This window comes from Phalaenopsis equestris, unplaced genomic scaffold, assembly GCF_001263595.1.
Source record: "Phalaenopsis equestris unplaced genomic scaffold, ASM126359v1 Scaffold000450, whole genome shotgun sequence".
NCBI classification, from domain to species: Eukaryota; Viridiplantae; Streptophyta; class Magnoliopsida; order Asparagales; family Orchidaceae; genus Phalaenopsis; species Phalaenopsis equestris.
Window position 1 is genome coordinate 320,665 of NW_018164891.1, and position 24,965 is coordinate 345,629.

The following is a 24,965-nucleotide window of genomic DNA, read 5'->3' on the forward strand; positions in this document are numbered from 1 at the left end:
GGGAATGTAACCTTTGCAATATTATTATATATATATATATATATATATATATTATAATTCATAAATGACTTTTTCATATCAATTATGTTTTATAGGTAATGGTGATGACGCCTCAGATTTTATTGGACTCATTGAGGAGAGCTTTCTTATCAATGAGTGTGGTGCGATTGCTGATTTTTGATGAGTGCCATCGAGCCACTGGGAACCATCCTTATACTAGGATAATGAAGGCATTATAGAAATTTTTGATCTTCCACCTTTTTATTAGATTTATTTTCTACCATGATCCTGTTATTCCAGAATATATATTTTCTTTTACAGGAATTCTATCACAAGTCTCCAGAAAGGCCAACAATTTTCGGAATGACAGCATCACCTATTATAGGAAAAGGCAAGAGTTAGTTAATCTATCTTAATTTTCAAACTGAATTATTTCTTTTGTTGTGGTCGTTGCGCTTCTCAATTGAGAAAAGTATCAAAATAATCCCCTAATTTTTTGTCGGGGGCCATTTTAGTCCCATAGTCTATAAAAGTGTCACTTTAGTCTTTCGGTTGGGTGGAGACTATTTTAGCCCTTATTAAAATGGTTTGTGACTAATTTGACATTTTTTTGAACTCGGGGGACTATTTTGGCACCTCACTCCTCAATTTCAAATTTGATATGTAGTTATCATAGAAGTATCTTCCAAACAGGTGTCTCATCAGCTACGGAATGTGAAGATAAGCTTTCTGAACTTGAAAGAATTTTAGATGCAAAGGTAAATTTTATCTTCTTAGTCGCACCTTGATTTTCTTTGCACCGATGCAAACATTCAAATCAATTTTGAAGCCTCTATATGTAAATTTGCGTGTTGGATAATAATTCTCCTATGGTATTTGTGACTCCAGAGTGCATTCTTATATTAGTTAGTGGATGGGAGTTTACATCCTGACTTGAATTAAATCCGCCAAGCTCAAGTTTTTTTGTATTTTACAGATATATGCAGTCGTTGACAGGAGTGAAATGGACTTATATGTTCCTTCCGCGACAGAAGTTAATATATATTATGATTCGGACTTGTTCACTCATCATTGTTTAAAAACCAAGTTGGGACTGTTATTTAATAAGGTCCTAATTGCGCCCTCTTTGTATATATGCTACTTTTCTCTTACTTCAGTTTAAGAATATATGTGAAGCAATTACTTCTTAGATTATTCATCCACTGTAACAGTTTGATGCTGCTGTTATCTCTTTGAGTAGCTCCAGATCACATCATTATAGTGATTCAGAAGACATTGTGAGAAGATCCAGGATGCGGTTGTCCAAGTGGCATGTAAAATTTTGCTACTGCCTTGATGAACTTGGATTGATTTGTGCGAGTGAGGTATTGTTTACTTGTATCTGAGCATTAAGATATTGGGAAATTTACATAGGTAGCACACAATTCTTATGTATTTACATATCACACATCTAAACTTTCATATTTATACTCATTGTATTTGGTGCTTTAAACCTAGGCATGAAGAGGTATATTTCATATTTAAAAGTAGTAATAGTGCTATTTTTGATGAGTAATAGTGCTATTTTTGTGCTATTTTTGATGTGATATTAAAGATGAGTGCTATGTGTGTAAATATGAAAATTTAGGTGTTAGATATGTAAGTAATTACATAAGAGTTTTGTGCTGTGCATGTAAAAGCCACTAAGATATTATCAGCCTTGAAACTAAATGATAACTGAATGTATGATAAGAATGAGAATGTCTGGCTGCCTGATGGACTTCTCAGTATACTAAAACTCTTAAACTCTAAACCTCGAATATCATTTTTAGTTTGTGTATTTGCGAACATTTCAAGTATTCATTCAATATTTTTCATAGCAAGACGAGACAATGAGTTCATTTCTTCCATCTCTGTTTATGTATCATAAGACTAATGATAGGATTTTCAGGATTACACATTTTTCTTTTCAGTTTTGTCTGTGCACATATCTCCAGCTGATTGCAATCATGTATAGATTACTCATAAACCATGTTTTAATGAATATTAGCTACTAACTAGATATGATATAGCAGATATAACTGGTTTCCCCAGAGATTTCATAGCCTTTTTTTAGTAATCATATATCTTGGTGTACATGTTACTTTAAAAAGGAATATTTGCATGCATACCACTAAATTCCTATGTGTTTACATATTCAACACCTAAACTTCAATTTTTTATGCATATACCACCCTACCTATTCATGAAATGTGAATTTCACATTTTAGAAGTTAATGTGATGATATTTTGATGTGATATGAAAGATTTGGCTTGCATAAATGTAAAAGGTGAAGTTTAACTGTGGGATATGTAAATATATAAAAATTGGGTGGTATGTATGTAAATGGCCCCTTTAAAAACACATGGAAGCCTATAAATGGCTTATATTCAGCAATCTTTAATAGTTTTAAAATTAGTAGCTATGCCGAGGACATAATATATTTACAATTGGTATTCTTTTCAACAAATCTTTGTGTGCTACTTAAAACGTGTTAGTTATTGATGAATTTCCCTGCATCAGGCTACTACAATATGCTCGGAGAAAATCCGTCTTCCATATTCTGCAGCATGTAAGGATTTTGCTGCAGAGTGTTTGGAACTATGCAAGTCTTTTGTTGAGGAGTGTAGGAATTCAGTTAACGAATGTTTGCCTCAAGGTATAATCTTATTCTTTACCATCTTCTTTGTCTCTAGATAACTCCATTAACTGGTTTTCCTTCTGGATTGTTTTGTTAATGGAAGTATTTAATTTTTAAAGTGGTTATTCACTTACAAGTGTTATTCATTTTGTATATTAGGGGGTCTCCCTTCATTTCATATTCAGGTCTACCACGCTTGCTATTAAGTGCAAGCATATTTATTTTTTCTTCGGAAATTTTTATGATTTGCTCAACATTTCTGATGAATAATTGATTTTATATGCCTTTCTGACCTGCTTATGCTTTTAATAATTTCATGCACATCCTTTGATTCTGAATGATTTGCATGATCCAACTCGAAAGGATAATATTTCCATTCACTGTTCTAGAAGCCAATATTTATATAGCCAAAAGGAAAATATTTCTGTTCACTCTGAGATACATTTACAAGCATGCAAAAGGCATACGTTATTTTAGATCGACCCATTTGATTGATTGAGGGAATGTACATATAAGTGCATGAATTACTGCCAATTAACTAATGCATTGCTGATGAACCAAAATGCTCCTCTCGATAAGGAATCCCTTTATTTTTCTGATGAACTTAAATGCTGAAGTTTAACATCCTGTTTGTTATTATCTTTTTAATAAAAAAATTATGATTTTACCTTATTATGCTTTCAGTTTATGAAATTCTTCTAAAAACTGTAACTTGTGGTCCAGAAGCAAAGGATCTGGGCGGTCCAGAAGCCAAGAAATTGGGTTATGTATCTTCCAAATTGTGCAAACTGATGTGTATTTTTCAATCTTTTGAGTAAGCAGATAGATCTTATTTGTTTTTTATTTTATTTATTTTCTTAATACTTGCAAAATCTTTTTATACTTTCTTTTTTTTTTAATTTTAATATCAGCACTTCCAGAGAAATTCGCTGCCTTGTTTTTGTCGAAAGAAAAATTACAGCTAAAGTGATAGGTCGCATTTTTGAGAAAATTAATATTTTATCAAATTTAAAAGTTTCTTATTTGACTGGAGGAGGTTCTTCAGTAGATGCACTGACCCAGAAAACTCAGAAGGAGACCTTGGAATTATTTCGTCTTGGAAAGGTGCCTTTTGATGTTAATCCTGTTTTACTTTCAAGTTATGATCTTGTTATATTTTACTAAAGAGTTGAAATATTACTCTGTAGGTGAATATATTGTTCACTACTGATGTAGCTGAAGAGGGGCTTCACATTCCTGAATGTTCATGTGTCATTCGTTTTGACTTGCCAAAAACAGTTCGTAGCTATGTTCAGTCAAAGGGGAGAGCTCGACAGTTTGGCTCCCAATACATTATTATGCTTGAACGGTAGTGATATTTTTTTTATTTCAGCTTTTGTATATTGAGGGCCTTCTATATTATCTTTTGCATATTGAGGATGTTAATCTCCGGTTTCTGCTTAAGATAAATTCCACATGAAACTAGTTTGTAATTGTTATGAAACTTAGATTTAAAAGTTCGTTGTTAAGGGGAATTGCAATTTAGTTTTGTTCAAAGGCTGGTTGTTTTGGATTTAAGTTTGATTCATTAGAGAAGAACAGTTTAGTTTGTTAGGGAGTGTGTTTGAAGGTTGGCCAAACTTGGGCCTCATTCATCAATAGTCAAAGTTATTTTTAGTTCAAAATTTAAGACTATAATCGTGGACTAACTAATAGTATATGCATCGACATATTTTTCAAATTTCGATATGGGACTCAATCCAATTCTTTCATGCGCCCTACACACACACACTGCAACCCGCATGAGAGCTGTACACATCAACTATAAATCTCTGTGAACTTGGAAAACTTTCAACAAACTAAGCTGAGTGGCATACACAATATACAGGGTAATGACTTGCTTTTTGCCAACATCTTGGCTATCATGTGTTGGAACACAAGAATTTGGTCGGTTAGTATAATCCAACTGATTGATTAGTGTAACATAATTGATTGATCAATCAAATGGCCCTAAATTTAGTCTGCAAACTTTATCTAATATCTGTAGTGATGATTATAGTCCACGTTAGGTTGAACCCAAAAATTGTGGGCTTGTTAGAATCTTTTGATTGGAGTTGTCCGAACGACCAAGTATTTTTTCTAGGTAGGTTCTCAGACCAAGCAACAACTTTGATTCTATCATGGCATTGCAATAGACAGTTCTGCCCTCCTTGGCCGATGAAAGATCTGCCAGATAACTACTCTTGTTGTGATGTGCAGACCATGCTCCCAATATTTCATTGGTTTTCATAATGAATCGTTGCCATGAATCCATGTCACTCTCCAGAATAACCGCATTCTATAAAGTTGGTTGTGCAACGTCTGTCTTTGTTTTACTCCACGTGTCCCACTGTTTCTATTTTCATTAAAGGTGGTTGACATTGACACATGCCTTCACATTATAGTCATCAAAGATATTCTATCCAATTGGTCTGACCCATGTAAATGCTCCACTCTAGACCTTGAACAACATATAAGGAATAATGCTTTTAGCCTAGATTCTGCAAATTATAATCTGCGGCCAATTCTAATCGGGAAATTTTTTCTTTACTATAGGGGAGTTGAACAAGTGCGACTTAGTGGAAAGTAGTATAATCCTTTAAATTTTATAGTAAAGCTTCTCTCCTCACCCTGTGGATGTTGGTCGATCAATCGAGCCAACATAAAATCAGTATGCATCTTTCCTATTTTCATTTTGACTGTCGCTCTTCCTCGAACTTTTTTGTCTTTTATTATGAATTTCTTTGTCTTTTGCTAGGTAGTAAATTGGCTTAGCAACTCAACCTTTCTCATTCCTCTCCTTCCCTATTACTGTGAATCAATTGAAAGTTTGCCTTAGAATGTTAGTTGATTTGCTTCAAGATCTTTTGTCTTCCACATCTTTTGATGAATATTATTAGGCTTATCTCTCTTTTATTAGGAAGTAAATAGGCCTAACAATTCAACCCATTCCCATCTCATTCTTCTTTTACATTGTGAGCCAGTTGAAAGCCAACCTTTACATTTCGGACGATCCACCTAGAGATGTTTTAATCATTTACATCTTTTGGTGCTTTTATTGAACTATGTTGATTAAAGGAAAACATATTGAAATAACATCTGCCACCAGCACACAAGTTCCTGTTGTTTCCCTCCTACGCTTCTTGGTACTACTGATGACTAAGGGACCATTTGTCTCCATGCCCCATTTCTTGGAGCTTTCATTCATGATCAACCTTCTCATCCAAGGAAAGCTTTGCCTTGTTCCCCAAACTTTAGTTGCTATTGGAGCCTCTGTGGCTCTTGTTTATCTAGTTTTGGGTGGAATGCCTTTAGTCCATCCTACTCTCCACTCCAGTTACACTTGTCGCGGTGGCATTCCAACCATCACTTCTCTTGTTTATTAATGGACCCAGTTGCACTAAACCTGGTATCAATCTTGTCCCTCCACTTACTAGTTTGTGGAAGTGGCCCAGGGAGGACTTTCTATGTACATTAGTCTTTCCTTGGCTGATTTTACCATATTAACATTTAGCCTTTATCTCTAGAAATTTTGTGGAAGTCATTATTTTCAAAATTCAAGTCCCTCGATTGTTACAGGTGGTTATGGTGCTCACATTGAGAGGATTCCACCAAGTGGTGGCTCTTACAATTATTCCTTCATAAGATTGATTTGTTTGATGCGTTGCACCGATAGTCCATTGTGGAGTTTTATCTTAAGTGCGACCTAAAGTTTACTCAAACTCTGCTTAGCGTCTGATAGGCGGAGTTTAAGTTCTTAAGAGATTATATCTCTCTATTAGGGGTGTCAAATTGGGTTTTTGGGTCGGTTTTGGGTTTGATCCTACCCAAAATGGCTTGACTTGAATCCGACCGGCCTCCAATCCGCCAACCTAACCCGACCGGTGTAACCTGTTCAACAGAAGGCATAATATTTATTTGGGTCAATTTCATGTCAAATTCGGGACCATTCTGGGTCAATCTATGGTTAATTTCAGGTTAGTGGGTTGATTTCAAGTCAATTTTTTGTTGATTGGTCAATTTCAAATTTTATGGTTGCGGGTCATCTTGAACCCGACCCAAAAAATTAAATGGGTTTGGATTCCTAACCTTGATCCGATCCGAATCTGAGTTTTTTTATTGAAGTTCGGGTTGAGTTGGTGTTTTGGTTCAAATTTTGACACCCCTACTATTCGTATGTACAGTTTCCTTGGAAGTTATTAGATTAGATCACTAGTTGGTAAGTTCGCACTTATTGTGGGTCTTTGTGACTCATCATTCAATAATGCTTTCATCAAGAAGGTGCTTGTTGCCATGACAAACTTTATGAGCGGCAATTAAATTTTGTCTGTGCTAACGATGTTACTGCTTGTTGATTTAAATTCATCGATTTGGAAGTTTGGTCCCAATTTACTAATTAGTTGGATCATCCTATTCAGCTTCTCCAAGAGCAACATGATCGAGGTCATAGGCAAGACAAATATTGAGATAAGTTCATGGTGAACAAGGACGCCATCATGATGTAAACCTTCATGACAATTGTGGTAGGTTTAATGAGCATTGCTTCTACTCTTCAAGCTCAAGGCATCCGTTGCCATGCTTAGATTGTGATATTGATCTTTCTGGCTATTTTGAACAAAGGCCATCTCTATTTGTTGCTCCAGTTAATTTTCAACTCAAGGTTCAATATGGAAAGTTTTATCTCTACCATACAAGTGTGATCATGTGATTTGTGATTATCAAGTGCTAAAGGCCTTCATTGAGAAAATTTTGGAGGGCTACTAAAACAAATACTTTGTGCATTTGACACTAATAATAGGAACAATGATACCTAATCAGCAAAGATGCTGACCCCATTGTGCATATAAATGATTGACTAGGATCAGACAATATTCGTGTCATTTTCCAAAATCCATTGATTTCTGTGTGTGCTTGACCCTATGCCACTTGATGATAAAATCACATACAATTACTTTTTTGGAGATATATTTATATACTCCTTTTTGCAACTTCTTTAACAGATAAAATTTTTGCCAATTGGAATACCTGACAAGATGTGATAATTTTCTAGGTGATTTTTAATCATTTTGAGGCAGTCCATATCCTTATCAATCTGAGTTGCTCCGCCAATGCCATCTTCTTAGTCAAATTGTGTAGCTTTAACCATATGGCCATCTAGTTGGTTTGATAGAGGAGTGCTGATTTAGAACTAATCATCATTGGAGGTTTCGTGGAGGACAATAGTTACTTAACACTCGTCATGAAACTTTATGGTACTCTAGGCACCATTAGCCTACAATGCATCTTTAGACTAGCCCTTTAACCACTGCCACTTGATAGCCTCTTCCTATCACTCGACAGACAAGCTTTTAAATCCTAATGGTGTTGTCGTGATCTAAGGGGACTTGGTAGTGCTACCTTAACTTTGTTCAAGAGAACTTTGATGACAAGTATCCCGAAGAGCATGAGTTGGCCATCTATATCTTGTTAGTATAGGTGTGCGAGATTCTAGTCGATCACAATGATGGCTCCAAGCAAATGTTCTTTATCAGGATTTTCTATGGAAGTAATTATTTTTCCCATTTTATTCAATTACTTAAAGATTATCTTGATATTTTTTTTTTGTGGAAGCGCTTTAAGATGCTCAACACAGCGTGTTATCAACTTAATTTTTGGCTGAAACAATGCTTGCAAAATTATTTTATTAAGCTCCATACAACAATTCAAAAAGGTTTGGAGAGAGATAAAAAATTGACACAACCTGACAACCCGACTCAAACTCGACTTGAAAAATCTCGGTTAGTGTGGATCCAAATTTTTTTTTCTGGTTGGGTTCAGGTCTCAAAATTCAACACGATTAAATATATGGGTCAAGAACAAGTTGACCTGAAATGGACCCGTTTAAACCAGAAATTGGCGAAGGAAAGTTATTAGGCTTATGCATTTCAATTTTTGAGTTTTTCCCTTACACTTATTTCCCCGAACCTGACTCTTAATTCTTCAAGAGCCACATCTTATTCCCTTTCAAAGCTTTCTATTGCGTTTCAGATTTAGGGCTTGAAAGTGCGATAGTGTTGGCTCATCTCCTCTTCGTGCATTCATGTGGTCAACATCGAGAAGGTTAGAAAGGAAAATCTAGGCGAAGTATGACCTAGTTTTGATTTCCGTCTACCATTCTTCCAATTTACGTCGATCCAGAGCGCCAAGGTCGAAGGCTCAAAGTTTTTGGAATTCCACCGTCTACCAACAAAGATATTTCTCCCATGTAGATCACAATCCTCATCTTTAGCTTTTCTCCTATTTGATTTGTAGTTTTTAAGGTTTCTTCTTTTCACCTTTCTTTTGTTCGAAGCCACAAACCGCAAGCCATTAGTTATTTTAACCTTCTCCTTTTCTTATTCGGTGATTAATCTTATCATTAATTCTCTCAGGGGAAGTTGGGACTGAGGCAAGACAACCATGAGTAATGTCCTATTGTTTTATGGATTGTTTTCAAGGATGGATTATTGATTTGCTTGTTAGCCAGTTTAGTTCATTGTCATGTGTTATCTCAGGCCCTCAATTACTAACAAGCTTCATGTGTCATGTGATTTTTTTTAATTGTAAACTTTTTTTTTTTTTTGAATATTAGGCTTCATTTGTAACTGTTTTTTTTCTATTTTTTTTTGAGCAAGTATAGTTTTTATTGTAAATTTGTTTTAATTTAAACCGGTTATTTTTGGGTTAAACAGCCTATCGAGTTATAGGTCATGTTTCATCCATATAGTTAGCAGGTTAAATAAGTCAGTTTCAAATTAACCGTGTTTGTATCGAGCTGGTTCGTGTTAGGATTTTCAATCCGTATAATGTTCAGGTCGGGTTCAGGTCAAACCAATTTGTGTCGCGTTAGTATTGGGTCCGACCTGAACCCAACCTGCAGACACAAATTGACACCCCTAAGAATTAGATTGTCAGATTCAAGCTTCATCTGAGAAGCCATGTACTTTTAGTCGTTGTTAATTGTTGTGATGGTGAAGCACGTCAACAACAAATGAATAATGTATGTCAACTTAAAGAAGATAAACAATGCCTACTTGAAAGGTTCTTATTTGCTCTCGAGGATTGACAAATTGGTCACTGATTTGTAGAGCTCAGTTTCATATAGGTTTTCTGTAGTTACCACCAAGTCAAGGTGCTTTTGGTTGACGAGGAGAAGACACATTTTGTCACTGATAGGGAGCATTCTACTACAATGTCATGTAATTTGGATCAAAGAATGCCAATGCTATGCACCAAATGTGATCATAAACATGGTCTGACACTAGAAGGGAAAGAACTTGTAGATTAAATTTGATGATTTGTTGGTGACAATTAAGTTGATGATTGGACATTTTTTTAGCCTCTCCTTGATATTTGTAAAACTAAGTACAACATTAGGCTCAATTAGACGATGTTTGTTTGATGTGAGTTATGACAAGTTCTTGGGGCTTTATGAGAACTCATTGGAACTCTCCTTTCTTGAACAAGTTCGGTAATGCTTGAAGCCTTTTGTCTCCTTAACCAGCTAAGGACATATGGAAGCTCACCAGAAATTTTTTGAGCATAAGCATGCTGATCTCTCATTCAGGTGAATGTAATATCTTCTTTTCAAATTTTGAAGAAATCAATTATAAAATCTTCTCAAATGGAAAGTAGTGTTCATACAATTAAAGCAACCTGTCACCTCTCAGCATGTCTGCTTTTGTGTACATGATGTCCCATTAGCTTAGCCTTGGTGTGCGACGATGGACAAAAGTAGTAGTCAATCTACTATTTGTTTTGTGCTCTCATTGCGTTAGAGAGAAGCTACTTGATAATTGACAAGTTGCTGCTTGCATTACTCATTCTTGCTTGACAACCTTGACTTTATTTCAAAGTCCATCCAATCGGGGTAGTCATTCAATAGGTTATGCAAAAGCTATTGTTGCCTGGCCAAAGACCAAGGGTCTGTTTGGGGCAGCTGCAGCTTATCCAGCTTATGCTAATAAGCAGCTTATTCTGATAATCTGCTGATGAGCGGCTGATCCAGATAAGCTGGCTGACTGTTTGGTTTGTGCGTTGAGAAAACAACTGATTCTGGATAAATGACCATTCTGCCCCTGTTTTGGATAAACTGTTTAGTTGTTTGGTTTGTGCTTTTAGTAAATAACTGATTTGCAAATTTTTTGGAAATAAAATTCCATTTAGACATTATAACATTTAATTTTCAAAAAATTATTTATAATTCTGTGTAACATAAATTCTAATAAATAATTTATATTTTACACTAATTATAAAATAAATTAATTTAAATTTAATTAAATAACAGACATCTCTCATATTTTGTCACAAAGTAGTACATTCGAGTGAAAAGTGAAAACCAAAATTATAAAGTGGAAATCAATGGATCCTTGAAGCTAGAAGAGGATCTCATTAAAAAATTTCCCTTCATGCATCAAAAACTTAAGAACTTCATTATCACCTGTTAGCAGCACTGTATTTCAATCAGAGTATTTAAGCTAACATAGTATACTCGATATTATTAGCATTGTTATTTCAAGCACCTGTTACCTTTTAAATCACTTCTATGTAATCCCAAAAATAAAGCAAAAACAGGCATTGATATGATGACAGTTATTCCACTTCCTTCAAGATGAAGATCTTCCTTCACTCAATGTGATGCATTGCAACTCATTGTTATTTCAAAGGCAGTTTAGCGTTGCACTTCATTAATAAACCAAAAGCTTAGGCCAGCAACAGACCCATAAAAAATCAGAGAACATTCATCTTAACATCCAAACCCCAACATAATAGATAACATAATTAAGCCACCGCCAAATGATACCAGCAAATAGACAGAAAAACAACCCAATAAAGAGAAAATGAATAACAGAAAAGGTAACACACCAACCAAACCATACTAACATTAATAAACCAAAAGCTTAGGCCAGCAACAGACCCATAAAAAATCAGAGAACATTCATCTTAACATCCAAACCCCAACATAATAGATAACATAATTAAGCCACCGCCAAATGATACCAGCAAATAGACAGAAAAACAACCCAATAAAGAGAAAATGAATAACAGAAATGGTAACACACCAACCAAACCATACTGAGGTTAGAGTCCATACAACAAAAACCACCTGCAATTATCATCTCCTTCAGACCAGTTAGAAAAACCAAAGAAATATTCTTAACAGAAGGCAAAGCACCTTCAAACCTAGCAGAGTCATTAACAAGCAAAACAAACCACAATGAAAGGAAGGAAAGAAAAGGAAGTATGCTCCCCTCTTTTGTCCTTCCAGAAAAGAGACCACTTATATGCAACACAATTGTGAGATGCACTTTGTCCAGCTAACTATACCTCTGTTACTTTTAATTGAAAATGCTTGAATAAAATATCTATACTAACAAATGTGTTGGGCAATATGGAACTCTCCAGAGATTGCCTTTACTACAACCCCCATAGGGCAAATTCTTTTTGAATCATTTACATACATACCACACACTTCCTATATTGAGCAGCTCGTTTAAGCATCTATATACAACACCTAAACTCAAGTACTGCCATAAGAACTTTAATTGGGAATAGGCCAAAAAATCAACTTTAAATATCCTCCAGATTAATGTCATGAAACATAATAACTAAGAATAGACCAATTAGATTGCACACGGAATTTCACCAATCGTGCTATTCATCAACATCCCAATTTTCTATATGAAGCTCTCTAATTGGATGGACTAAGCAGGGTATACAACAACAAAAAATAAGAAAGTAATATTACACCTCCCTGGCATTAATCTGAGTTCACCAAGTATTGTGCCATTGACAACCAAAATATAGAACAATTGGCCAGTTCACAACACTATACCTTATGCACTTCATAAAGAACCAACAAACACACGCTGGACAACAAATTGAACCCAAAATGGATAACAATTCAGTTAGGGGTACACACAAAGTAAATTTGTTTCCATATTTATCAATAGTGGGCAGATTCGGTTATCATCAGGATGATAATTAACCTTTTATCCGACCAATTTTTGATGCATTTTCCTTGAAGACCAGACTGTTTTAAGTAAAATAAATGGCCCCTATGAAGAGACAGACCAAGGAATTCTAAAATGCTTTAAATAAATGGCCCCTATGAAGAGCCTACTAACATGCATTATCCTTGAGAAACAAACGTGTCTTTGAGAAGTCAGCCAATACTCTTTACTATTATAATAGAATGGCAATCCATTATGAAGTTGCAGAAAACCGTAATATACTAATAACAAGATAACAACACTATTTATACTAATAACGAATCAAGATAATGCCCAGAAATGTAGTTTTTTATGAAACATCCTTCCCTCATTCTACTCTTATCTCCATAACTATAATTTCCATCTCTAATGTTTTTCAACAAGAGTTTCCAAGCTCCTCATCAACATAAAACTTTACTCTCAACATCTTCCCCAGAACTCCAACCAAACAACTCTGAAAAATAAATCAAATAAAAGGAATCTTTTCTATTCTTGCTCATCTGGACACCAAGGACCAAGGTAAGAGTGAGGCAAAAGAGGCAAAAAATCCTTCACAAACATAGTATAATCATAAATCCACAGATTTCAAGAGATGGGAAGTTCCAAATTCTAGTAGAGGAGACGGAGGGAGTAGAGGAGGGAGGACAAATTTTTTTACCAGACGGGAAATAGGGTAGCGACGGGAAGCGCAACATTCGATCTACCAGCTAGGGCGATGATCCAGGGTTAGCAAGGGCAGGGGTGGAAAAGCAGGGTTGCGAACACGATACGCAGGTATAGGGCTGCGGTCACTGTTTACGCTAAAGAGTAAAACGCCGATTTTAAAAAGGCATTAGCGCAACGGCGTTTTTGAAAACGCCGCCGCGCTTTTATGCTGCCCCAAACGGGCCCCAAGTCAGATTAAACTCGATGAGTGCAACATTGAGTGGGTAGCATGCCCATCTGAATGTTGGTACTTGCAAATTCAATGATCGAGTCTTGGGCTATGAGTGAATCAATGCACTTGATGAACAACTTGAATTCGACTATATTAATATTTGTGTAAGCTCATTTAGGTTTGTAATAAAAAGTGAAAAATTTTAAGCTTGAAAATTAAATGAGCCAAGCTTGAATACTGTCTAATTTATTTATTTATGTTTACGACCAAACTTGTTTGTTGTTCAACAAGTAACTTGTTAAAGGTTTGATATAAAGTTCGATGATATGCTGCATATTATTTAATAAGTGAATGAATTGCTTGATGATCTTTAACTCACGATAATTCCTTGCCAGTCTTTGCTATCTACTTCGTCTACTTATTGATATCCTTGCCAACCTCAGTCTTTCCATTATTTGTTCTTAAAAATAATGCAAGAAGCACCTTCTGCTTGTGCCCTTATGGTGGTTCCTTTCATTTTTTATTTAGCAATCCTAAAGCTGTCAATTCTGCAGTCATTATTTACTTTCCAACACATTTCATTGTACATCACATAGAGAAACCCGAATTGCTCTTTTTTGAGGGCCAAATCTTAGGAGCCATTTATTTTTTACTTGAGCACGGCCAAAGAAAAGGACCAGTACGATACATATTACTGTTCAAGGTCGCTATTTAATAGCGGGCAGGCAAACGTGAGCTGCTGAAGAGAACAAAAATGGAAAAATAAAGCTTCTTTACTTAATGAAACTTGAGCAAATAGCCCAAAAGCACAAATTTCTTAGTAAATAAATGGGCGTTTCTTGCAGTCAAAACTATAGTCATTACAGTTTTTCCTGAAGCTTTATCCTTGCATGATTTTCTTTTTAACTGGTAAATTTTTTCAATTTTTCTCCTGCTCCATTTATAGACATTTTTTTTTAATCTTTTTTATTGCCAGTGCTGAAGGAATATTTCTCTTGTGCAGTCAGAAAACCTTGTTTTTTTTTATTTCTTGATTTTTAATTTGCTGATCTATCTCTGGCACTGTAGTAATGTTTCTCATTCTCTGTGATTTAACTTAATATTTATTTGTCTGCAGGGGAAATACTCAACAAAGGAACCTGTTATTTGACATTATGAAGAGCAGGCATTCAATGATGGATGCTTCTTTTAATCGAGATCAAGATGCTTTGATTCCGAAAGCACTCAGCTGCGAAGAAATAAATACATATCATGTGGATTCAACTGGAGCAACTCTGACTGTTGATGCAAGTGTTGGCCTTATCTATAAATACTGTGATAAGCTGCCCAGAGACAAGTATGGCAATATTTTCCTTGGTAGCTTTAATTGATCTTATTTTAGCAATATTTTCCTTACTATTATTAATTGATTACATTTTCCTTTTAGAGTTATGTTTTCTTCAAAAATCTTTGTTATAACCCATGCTCTATTGTAACCCATCACTAATTCTAACATCCTCTCATTGTAGATATTTCACTCCGAGACCAGTTTTCCAGTTTGATGTTTGCAGTGGGACATATGAGTGCACAATAACTCTACCAGCCAATGCTGCATTTCGGACATTAGCTGGTCCTTTCTGTAGAAATTCTCATCTAGCAAAACAACAAGCTTGTTTGGAGGCTTGTAAGCGGCTGCATCAACTTGGTGTTTTAGACGATCATCTTAATCCTATAATTGTAGAACCAATGGAATCTGAGGTTGATGAAAAAACAAAACAAAATACTGCTGGTGCAGGTATTGGTTCTATCTTCTTTTTTACGCTTATGTTGAAAATTAGCCTACTATTTCTTATCTGTTTCTTTGGTGCTAAAATTGAGACTTACTCCTATTGTTGTTTGAAGGTACAACGAAGAGAAAAGAACTCCATGGAACCTCAATCATACGCGCAACATCCGGAACTTGGGCATACCAAAAGATCGGTGCAATCACTTTGCAAGGATACAAGATAAAGTTTGTGTGCAATCACGTAAACTATAAATATTCTGGCTTCATTTTGTTGCTTGATGCCATTCTTGATGAAGATGTTGGCTGTTTGGATATAGATCTTTATTTGGTTGATAAGATGGTGAAAGCCAACATTTCTCCATGCGGACTCATTGAGATGGATAACAAGCAGGTCTCTCTTATCAATGAAAAAATCCTAGTTTATTCAATACACTTGCTCGGAAATAATATTCTCATAATTTATTTATGCTCTGATTTAATCTCAGATTGAGCGAGCAAAAATATTCCAAGAACTATTTTTTAATGGCTTATTTGGCAAATTATTTAAAGGATCCAAATCTAGCGGACAGAAAAGGGAGTTTCTACTAAAAAGCAATAAAAGGCCAACATGGAGCAGTTCCAATATGTACCTGCTTTTACCACTTAAAACCTCAGACCAACAACATCAAGATGAAGCACATATAAACTGGGATGCAATTGATGCGACCTTTTCCGCGGTGGAATTTATATCAATAATTTACACATCAGGAGCGGAAAGTGATCAACTGTGGAAAAATCCTGTTTCATTTGTTTCAAGAAATGATTCCGATGAATCCGGTGTCATCCACCTTGCCAATAAGCTTTTGCATGTTCAAAGTGTTAAAGACTTGGTAGTTGTGGCGATTCACACTGGCAAAATCTACACGGTTCTTGATGTTGTAACTGATTCATCTGCTTGTAGTTCGTTTGATGCACCGGGGTTTGCTACATATAAAGAGTACTTTAGCAAGAAGTAAGCAAGGTTTTTGATAATATTTTTCATTTTATTAATGTATTTATGAAATTTACTTTAGCAAGAAGTAAGCATGGTTTTTGATAATATTTTTCATTTTATTAATGTATTTATGAAATTTACTTACAACCACACACTTCTTATGTATTTACATATCTAACACCCAAAGTTTGATATTTATACTTAAAAAACCTTAGTGTCATAAACATATGCATGAAAATCTGTTTTTGACTTTTAAAAAGATAGTAATGTTGGCATTTTGTATGTGATATTAAATGTATGAGTCGTATGAATGTAAATGTGAATGCTTAGGTGTTAAATAGGTAAATACATGAGAATTGTGTGGTTAGTATGTAAATGCCCCAAAATATTTTTGCTCAAAGAAGACACACTTTAGCACTCATCAGCATGCATTTGTACATACTTCATGCATAAACACCTAGTTTTATGTAGTTGGACGGGAATGAGAATTCTTTTAGGTAGGATGGTTATTGTGTGATCGCTGCCTATCAGGTTTATGCCAATTGAGTCCATTTTTCTTTTTGTGGATTAGGTATGGAATTGTGCTTCAGCTCCCAGGGCAACCATTGCTGCTTTTGAAGCATAGTCATAATCCTTACAACCTTCTTTCTTCATCCAGCTACATTGAAGGTTTGATTTTCTTGTAAAGTTTTCTATTATTATTGCATTTAATGTTTCTTTTTTTAATTTTTTTTATTTTCTGTTGTGCTATATTTTTTGCATATAATGATAATCATTTTAAAAATTCTTTAATGTTAGGAATGTTTAGGATAACTATCGGCAACTTTTTTTATCCCAAATTTTATTAAAAATATTGAGAATGAAAAATTACTTTTTTTTTCCTTAAGGCACTGTTTGATACGCTGGATTTTAGAGGAGAAAGTTATTTATGATGATCTTACTTACAAATCTCTTTAATTATACAAATGAGTACATTGTTCGCAGCTACTTCCAAATAAACATTCATTGCTTTAAGGTACTGCCAAATAAACATACAACACGCATCAAATATAGAATACTACTTCTTAATTTGATTTTTTTTCTTAGCAGTACTTTCCCTCTAGTTGAAGCATGCACACACACACACACATTTATTATCTTTGTCTTGCTGCATAATTGAGAGAAAGATGGAGGTTCTAGAGATTTTGTAAATATACCAAATACTTGTTTTAAAGTGGAGGAATGCGGGGTGATAATCTTTTTAGAAAGTGCATATTCAATGACATGACAATCAATGTCATTATGCTTGACTCTTCATTCAACACATAATTGTTGGCAGTGTAGATGGCTACACAATTGCATGTTACAAAACCAATTGGAAAACCAAACTCCTCTAAGAGAGTTTTTACCCAAATCATTTCATATGCCAAGTAGTCATAGCTCTATATTCAATTTCAACATTACATCTGGTCGCCATAAATTGTTTCTTACGTTTCACAGTGACCAGGTTCATTCCATCCTGTTTATAATCTCTAAAAGTTGACTTCATGTCTTCAATAAAGTGTTATAATCAAAACTTGAGAATGCTTCCACATCCATGTGCTTAGTTTTAGCATTTAATATCCCTTTTCCATGAGATATTTTGATACTTGATAATGTGCAAATCTTCTTATACTTGTGTTCGGGATTTTGCTTGTACCTAATGACAATTCCTACAATGAATGAAATATCAAGTGTTGCTTAATTTTTGATGTACAACCCAGTTTATATGTACTTCATGCTGCTGTTGGCCTAAAAGTTTAAGTGGTAAAAACATGCACATATTGAAAGTTTGGAACTACTCAACCATAATTTGCTATTGTTTTTTTAACAGAAATTCACTTTTATGCCTGCAAAATATCGATCATCTAAATAATTTGCCAAATAATCTATTAAAAAATATTTTTTGGAATATTTTTTCTCACTCATTTTGAGGTTAAACTAACTCAACCATAAAAAAATTATGAGAATGTGATTTGCATACAATTATTATCAAGTAAACTAAGAATTTTTTATTAATGAGAGAGGCCTACTCGATATCCAGCTGAATTTGCACCGGGAAATGAAAGCCTTCGATCAATTAAATGAATTCCTTTATCTAAACTTATAAAACCTTCATAAGAATAGCATTAAGCAACAAAATAAATTCATTGTGATTACACAAATTTATCTTCTCTGCTTGTAAAATGATAGCATTAGTCTTCTTGTGTGCCAGGTTGGTGCTATTGTATGTGTTTCAGCTGTTATATGGAGTTACTCTTTTCTTGTTATTCCTTAAAAAAATAATGGAATTCCATCTCAATGAAATTTTAGTTTAGCTAGTAAAATATTATCTTATTTTTGTATTACATTTTTCATTGTTTAGTTTTTTTGTTTGTTCGATTTGTTTTTAATATAATAATTATGTTTTAAATAAATTATTGAATGATAGGATTGTTTAGAATACTCACCTGTAATAATTTTATTTCCGAATATTATTGAGCATGAAACCTTATTTTTTTATATTAATGTACTATTTGGTGCAATGGGAAGTTAGTTGTGATGATCTTATTCACAAGGCTCCTCAATGTATAATTAAATAAACATACAACACATCAAATGAGGTTAATTAAAGTGAAGTCAGTTGTGATGATCTTATTCACAAGGCTCCTCAATGAATAATTAAATAAACATACTACACATCAAATGAGGTTAATTTTTTAATTTTATTTTTTAATATGTGAGTACTTCCTCTCAGGTTGAAACATGCATGTATATATATGTAGAGTTTCTTTTGTGCTCTAATGCACCACGATAAAGAGTTAACTTGTACTTTTAGGAAGCTCAAGGTGCATGATAACAATTATTCTACTAACTCTAAGTTAACCATGATAATTTTTGCATTAAAGTTCTAACGACATTATCTTCATGATATTCATTGTGAGTTTTTTGTTGATCATTAAAGCTTGAAGTGTATTTTTCGTCGAGAGTTAAGCTATAATATAAAGCTTCAATTTATGTATTTTCTTGGATAATCAATCGAGAGCGATAGATGGAATGACTTCAGCTTGAGATAATACGTCTAGGAGGCAATTTTATATTGCACATGACCGGGGGTGTAAACGAGCTGAACATGAGCCCGCCCGAGCTTAGCTCGTGTTTGGCTCGTTTAAAAATATTATTGTTCGTGTTCGACTTGTTTATTTTCAAACACAAAAAATTTATTCGTGTTCGACTTGTTTGCTTAGCGAGCCGAACACAAGTTTTTCGCGAACAAAAAACGTTTGATAACCTAATTACACAACCATAGGATGCTAAGGATAGGGGTGAGATATAAATCTTATCATTTATATTCAAACATCATTTAAATATGATTTAATATATTTCTATTCTATTTTTTTAAGTAATAATTTTAATTGATTATAAATCTTTGTAGCTTTATGGTCAGTCAATTAAAATATTTAAAAATACTACTCATCAATTATATATATATATATATGCATATAATTATTATTTTGAGCCAAAACTAGCCAAACACGAACGAACAAATATTTATTTGTGTTTGACTTGTTTATATATCGAGCGCAAAAAAAATAGTTCATGTTTGGCTCGTTTGCTTAGCGAACGAATCAAACACGAGCTTCTTAATGGGCTGAACTTGAACTGTTCGCGCACAACAAACTGTTTTGACAATCCCACACATGACTATTCATCCAACTATTGTAGATTAGAATTGTACTTCTCAAATGGAAGATATTGAAGTGAAGTTCTTTAGTAATTAAGTTTATAATGGATTGAAATACTTGTTCATTATTGATCAAACAGACATTAAAGATGATTATATATCATCTAGATGAGGAAAGACTTCAATAAGAGATACTCAAGAAGTACATATCACATAATTATTGTTCATTTAGGGAGCATAAAAATGTATCAATATCTCAAGGAGCATTTCAGGTTATTTGGCATGGATAATCTTGTTTATTTTATAGTTAAGTGTTTGATTTGTTAAATGTTCAATTTTGAATTTAAAAATTTTGTTGAACTTTTGTAGCAGTCTTATTTTCGAATGAAATTAGGAGGAGATTGTAATTAGATTTCATAGCTGGCTTATCCATTGTAATTAGATTTCATAACTGGCTTTTCCAGATTTAAATAAGATCATTATTATAATTTAGGTCTAGCGGAGAAGGTAATATGGTTTGGTCACATTAAACGTCGACCATCTGATGATCCGATTAGGAGAGTAGATGTTTTAGATTCGACTTGTGTTAAGAAAGGGGTAGACCTAGGAAGTCTTGGGCTTATTGTGTTAAAAATGATCTTAATTTACTAGAACTAAATGAAAATATGACACTAAATAGGACGCAATGGAGAAAAAGGATTCATGTAGCCGACCCCACGTAGTGGGATTAAGGCTTTGTTGTTGTGGAGAAGGTAAGATGAATGCAAGGGGATATTTTTTTTATTTTTTATTTTTTTGATTATATGGCATATCAATCATCATCATTTTTGATTGAGATGAAATTTTTTTTCCAAGACATTAAAGAACATGCTAGTGATTTTGGGTATAAGATTAGATTTTCAGCACCACATTTCATTCTCAAACAAAAGGTCAATCATAGTGTATTAATTAGAATTTGGAAAATTAGAACTCGTGTTATTGAGCATTGCATTCCACTTGTAAAGTTTTTCTAAACTAAAATGAGCATGACACCATGTTAGACTCGTTATGTAAAAAGTTGTGAATCTCAGTGTTTGTTTGGGTCTGGCTAGAGAAAACTCTTAAGATATACATCATTTGTGAGGATATTCTAGAAAAAATTGTCAAAATAAGAAGCAACATAAGAATTTGAAGAAAAGACAAAACAAACTTTACTATGAAGCAGCTATATACATATATATATATATATATATGCTTCAATTTGAGATGAAGTGAGTGTTACTGTAGAAATATGTCAAATTAAAAAATTATTGTGTATTTGATGAGGGTTGTATGCTTGTTTGGTTTGACCTTGAATCATTTTAAGAAATCTCTGCAAATACTCCTTGGAATACACCTCTCTTACTTACATACACACTCAATCCTTCCCCCCCCCACTGTCAAAAGTCCCTTGCACACTCATACACACCACCATCACCCAAAAGTCTCTCCAACACTCCTAAATACTGCATTACATAAAAAATCCACCTTTAATTATTGTCAAAACTATCAATGTAACAGGAAAGTTACCCATTGTTACTTTGTACCGTCGGGCCGCTGCGAAGTGGCGCTTAGGTGTTGCAGTGGGCTCTGGGGCTCCTATAAAGTGGCGCTAAGCTCTCAAGTTTTGGCTTCATTTTCTGCTGGGAACATTACCGCGACACTGCTACAGCAGTGCCTCAATGGTGCTACAGTAACATTGATACAATACGTTGCTACAATAACATTGCTACATTACTTGTCATTTTTTCCCATTTTCCGTTCCCGTAAATTTTCTGCAGAAATGCCATATAAGCATAAAAATATTAACATAAAAAAGTACAACATTTTTCATGCATTTTGAGCACTTAACACATACCACTTAATTCTTATCTATTCACATGTCTAACACCTAAAGATCATGTATGCCACCTTACCTATGCATGAAAAAGGTATATTTCATTTTTAAAAGTAAAAAAAAGTAGTATTTTTGATGTGATATGAAATATTTGGTTTGTATAAATGTAAAAAGTAAAAATTTAGGAGTCAGATATGTAAGTACATAACATCTGGGTGGTATATATGTATACGCCCCTACAATAAAACATAGTGAATATTACATTGCATAGAAGGGTTAGTAAGAAGAGAATTCTTTTTTTTTAATCACCCTGGAAGCATTATAAAAAAATGAGCCATCATCAAATCTATCTGACCTCATGTTTGGCCTTTTAGTTACTCACTCTGGTTTTTTTAGGTCATGTCCATGATCTCTTTTCACTCTTTTATTAACTATGGAATCCTCATTGGCTTTGACATAAACTAGTTCAACAAGAAGTGCTTTTTGATTCTCGTCTTCTGTCTTTTCTTCATCTTCGTTCTTTTTGTTTTAACTCAGGCAAGCATGGCGAGCGTCTAATCAGCTATTTGCTTGGACATATCGTTTGTGAAAATTGGAGAAAAACGTCCATTTCCTTCAAACCTGTGTATATCTTTCTTATCTTGATTGATGAGTTTTTGGCATTATATAATTTTTCTAAATTTCTTCAGTCTTAAAAATCATTTAATGAAATCCTTTGAGGTGTAACCAATGCTTTGATATCAACTTGTAGGTCTATGATGTGCTTATGGAAACGGTAGTAAATTATGGAGTCAAGGGAATTACTTTTTCCAGAGGAATTGGATCTTACCCTAATTAAACCTAGAGGAGAAAGGAAGGAGCCAAAGACCTTGCTCTTGGGAGGGTATAGGCTTTTGGAATTGATGCCGGAGTTAGTAGTAAAAAATTGTGGAAACACAGAAGCAAACTTTTATGAATAGGAAAATAGGGTTACAAGACAACACAACAAAAAATAACAACATAAATACCTACGACGCAAGCAAATACCTCTAAGGTATATTTCAAGGGCGGTAGAGGACGACTAGGTGGAGTGGGATGATTGGTAGGGGTAGTGGCAATAAAGAAATACTGATGGCAGTGAGGTAGAGGTGCAGATTGTTGTGGCAGCAAGTATGGAGGGTCGTAGGTGACCGACAACAAGCATATTGGTGGCTGGAAGGTGCTGGACAGCAAGGGCAATGGGAGTGAGGCTGAGGAGCAGCCTATTGGGAGTGTTGGGAAGGATGGAGGAGGGCCCGGACAGCTGGACAGCCAAGGAGGCTGTAAGGGAACACAGTACAGGTTCGGGGATGGGGCTGGAAATGTGTGAAAGCAAGGTGAAACCTCTGTAGGAGGATTTGCAGAGTGCAGATGGTGGCCGAGTGTCGGCCGTTTTTATTGTTCAACTTTCGCTTTCGTAGTTTAAAAAGGTGATGATTTTGTGATTTTGAAAATAATTTAAATATCAATATAACCTTTTTTTTATTTTTAAAAGTAACATTTTAATTTAAAAATAGGTGAGACCAATTGGATCCCACATTTTAAATAGTTTAGACGAGTGAATACGATACTACAAGTAAAACACTTATCCCGAAAGATAAATATCACTTGTAATAGGGATTCAATCACCTAGACAAAAGACTTTGTGACATCCGTTCGGTCTGCGAAATTGTCTTATTTGCCGACAAGTTCCCCTACCTAATACGAGGATTAGATAAGGTTTATTTTATCTGGGTTCCAGGTTCCCTATAGAGGCAAGCCCCTATAGTTAATTACATCTTAAATGATCGAAATCACTTAAGATGACTCTCGATTAAGATCAGATGGTTTTGCTTTCAAGATTTCAAAGTTTAAGTTTTTCACGATTGGACATGGGAAAATCAAATAGGAATGACTCAAAATAGGAACAATTATTTAAGGAATTCAAAGGGAAGAAAAGTAGGGGACAAGGAAAAACCCCGGTGATATCCTAACTATCCTATTGTTCGGCTTTATGTCTTTGAAGTGATAATTATTTGATATTTCAATCCTGCAAATTATTTAGGATTTAGGACTTATGTTTGCACAACGTCGGACTGTGCAAATAGCCTAAAAGACAGGAGGATTTACACCGTACCGAATGGTAACCTCAGAGAATCCTAATGCATTAGGATTTATAATTACACAAAAGAGTTGTGTAAAAAGCCCAAAGAGTGATCCTATGGGTTGTTTAAACTAAAGAAAGTGTTAGGTGATGTGAATGTGTTTTGCTGCTGCAGATTCATCTTGAAGTTATCCCTTGCCGTGCTGCCCACGATGTTCGCTCCAAACTCCTCGTAGTAGCACCTCCTGGTTTAGTTTTAGTTTTGAAAACCCCCCTAACCACTAGACTATCCTAATCTAAGGCATAGTGTATCACAGTAACTAAGCATGCAGTATAACAAAAAAGAACAGTATAGTGTACAGTAGAAAGAAAAGACAATATAACATGCTGAGAAAAATAGTACAATAAGCTATGAAAACAATATAACATGCTGCAAAAATAAAATGTTGTAATATAAATTAAACCTGTACACCTGGTAGATCCATTGCTCCTTTTAATTTAGCTATTATATGCTGTGTAAAGAGGGAAGTATGACCTGAAAAAAACTCACTTCAGCAGATTTAAAGCAAAGCACTGTAAAACAGGTTCAAGAAAAAAAATACTCCCACAGAAATCTTTCTTAAAAGCCTCACATAAACAGCCACCCACACTTCCTCAGCTCCAAGCACAAGAGAATGAAAAGAACAAGTGAGAATGAAGTTAGAGGAGATTTTGGCAGCACATCCCCACTTTCAGAAATTCGGCCAGCACTTACACACCCTCCCAAAGTGGTGTTTTTAAAGCAAAGAAAAGGAGGAGAAGCCACCTACCAGCCACCCTAGCCAGCAAATCGCGTGAGAGGAGAGGAGAAAAAAAAATTAAGGAAAGAAGAAATGCAACCTGGGGCAGAGAAAGGGTCGACCAGGTGGAATCTCGAGGTTGGGGGAACATTCGGTCGAGAGGAAACTCGAGGAGACGAGCCGCGTGCGCAACCAGCGGCGGAATGCCGCATGTGAGGAGGCGAGGGAGACGCTCGGGCTCCGCC

At 34.8% G+C, this 24,965-nt stretch overlaps 1 protein-coding gene across 4 annotated transcripts in view; it reads left to right on the top strand.

The window, feature by feature from the left end:
• LOC110027801 (endoribonuclease Dicer homolog 3a) overlaps positions 1 to 24,965 on the top strand; it is a 44,909-nt gene that overhangs the window by 2,902 nt on the left and 17,042 nt on the right. For 2 of the 4 annotated variants that reach the window (XM_020729373.1, XM_020729374.1), the window contains exons 4-17: positions 96 to 230; positions 322 to 397; positions 694 to 758; positions 977 to 1,108; positions 1,212 to 1,364; positions 2,543 to 2,678; positions 3,384 to 3,474; positions 3,572 to 3,764; positions 3,848 to 4,008; positions 14,683 to 14,901; positions 15,074 to 15,339; positions 15,447 to 15,721; positions 15,816 to 16,321; positions 16,875 to 16,972. In XM_020729373.1, coding sequence (XP_020585032.1) covers positions 96 to 230; positions 322 to 397; positions 694 to 758; positions 977 to 1,108; positions 1,212 to 1,364; positions 2,543 to 2,678; positions 3,384 to 3,474; positions 3,572 to 3,764; positions 3,848 to 4,008; positions 14,683 to 14,901; positions 15,074 to 15,339; positions 15,447 to 15,721; positions 15,816 to 16,321; positions 16,875 to 16,972 — 2,506 coding nt within the window. The remainder of the gene's footprint in view (positions 1 to 95; positions 231 to 321; positions 398 to 693; positions 759 to 976; positions 1,109 to 1,211; positions 1,365 to 2,542; positions 2,679 to 3,383; positions 3,475 to 3,571; positions 3,765 to 3,847; positions 4,009 to 14,682; positions 14,902 to 15,073; positions 15,340 to 15,446; positions 15,722 to 15,815; positions 16,322 to 16,874; positions 16,973 to 24,965) is intronic. The other 2 variants (XM_020729375.1, XM_020729376.1) reach the window with 2 other exon arrangements.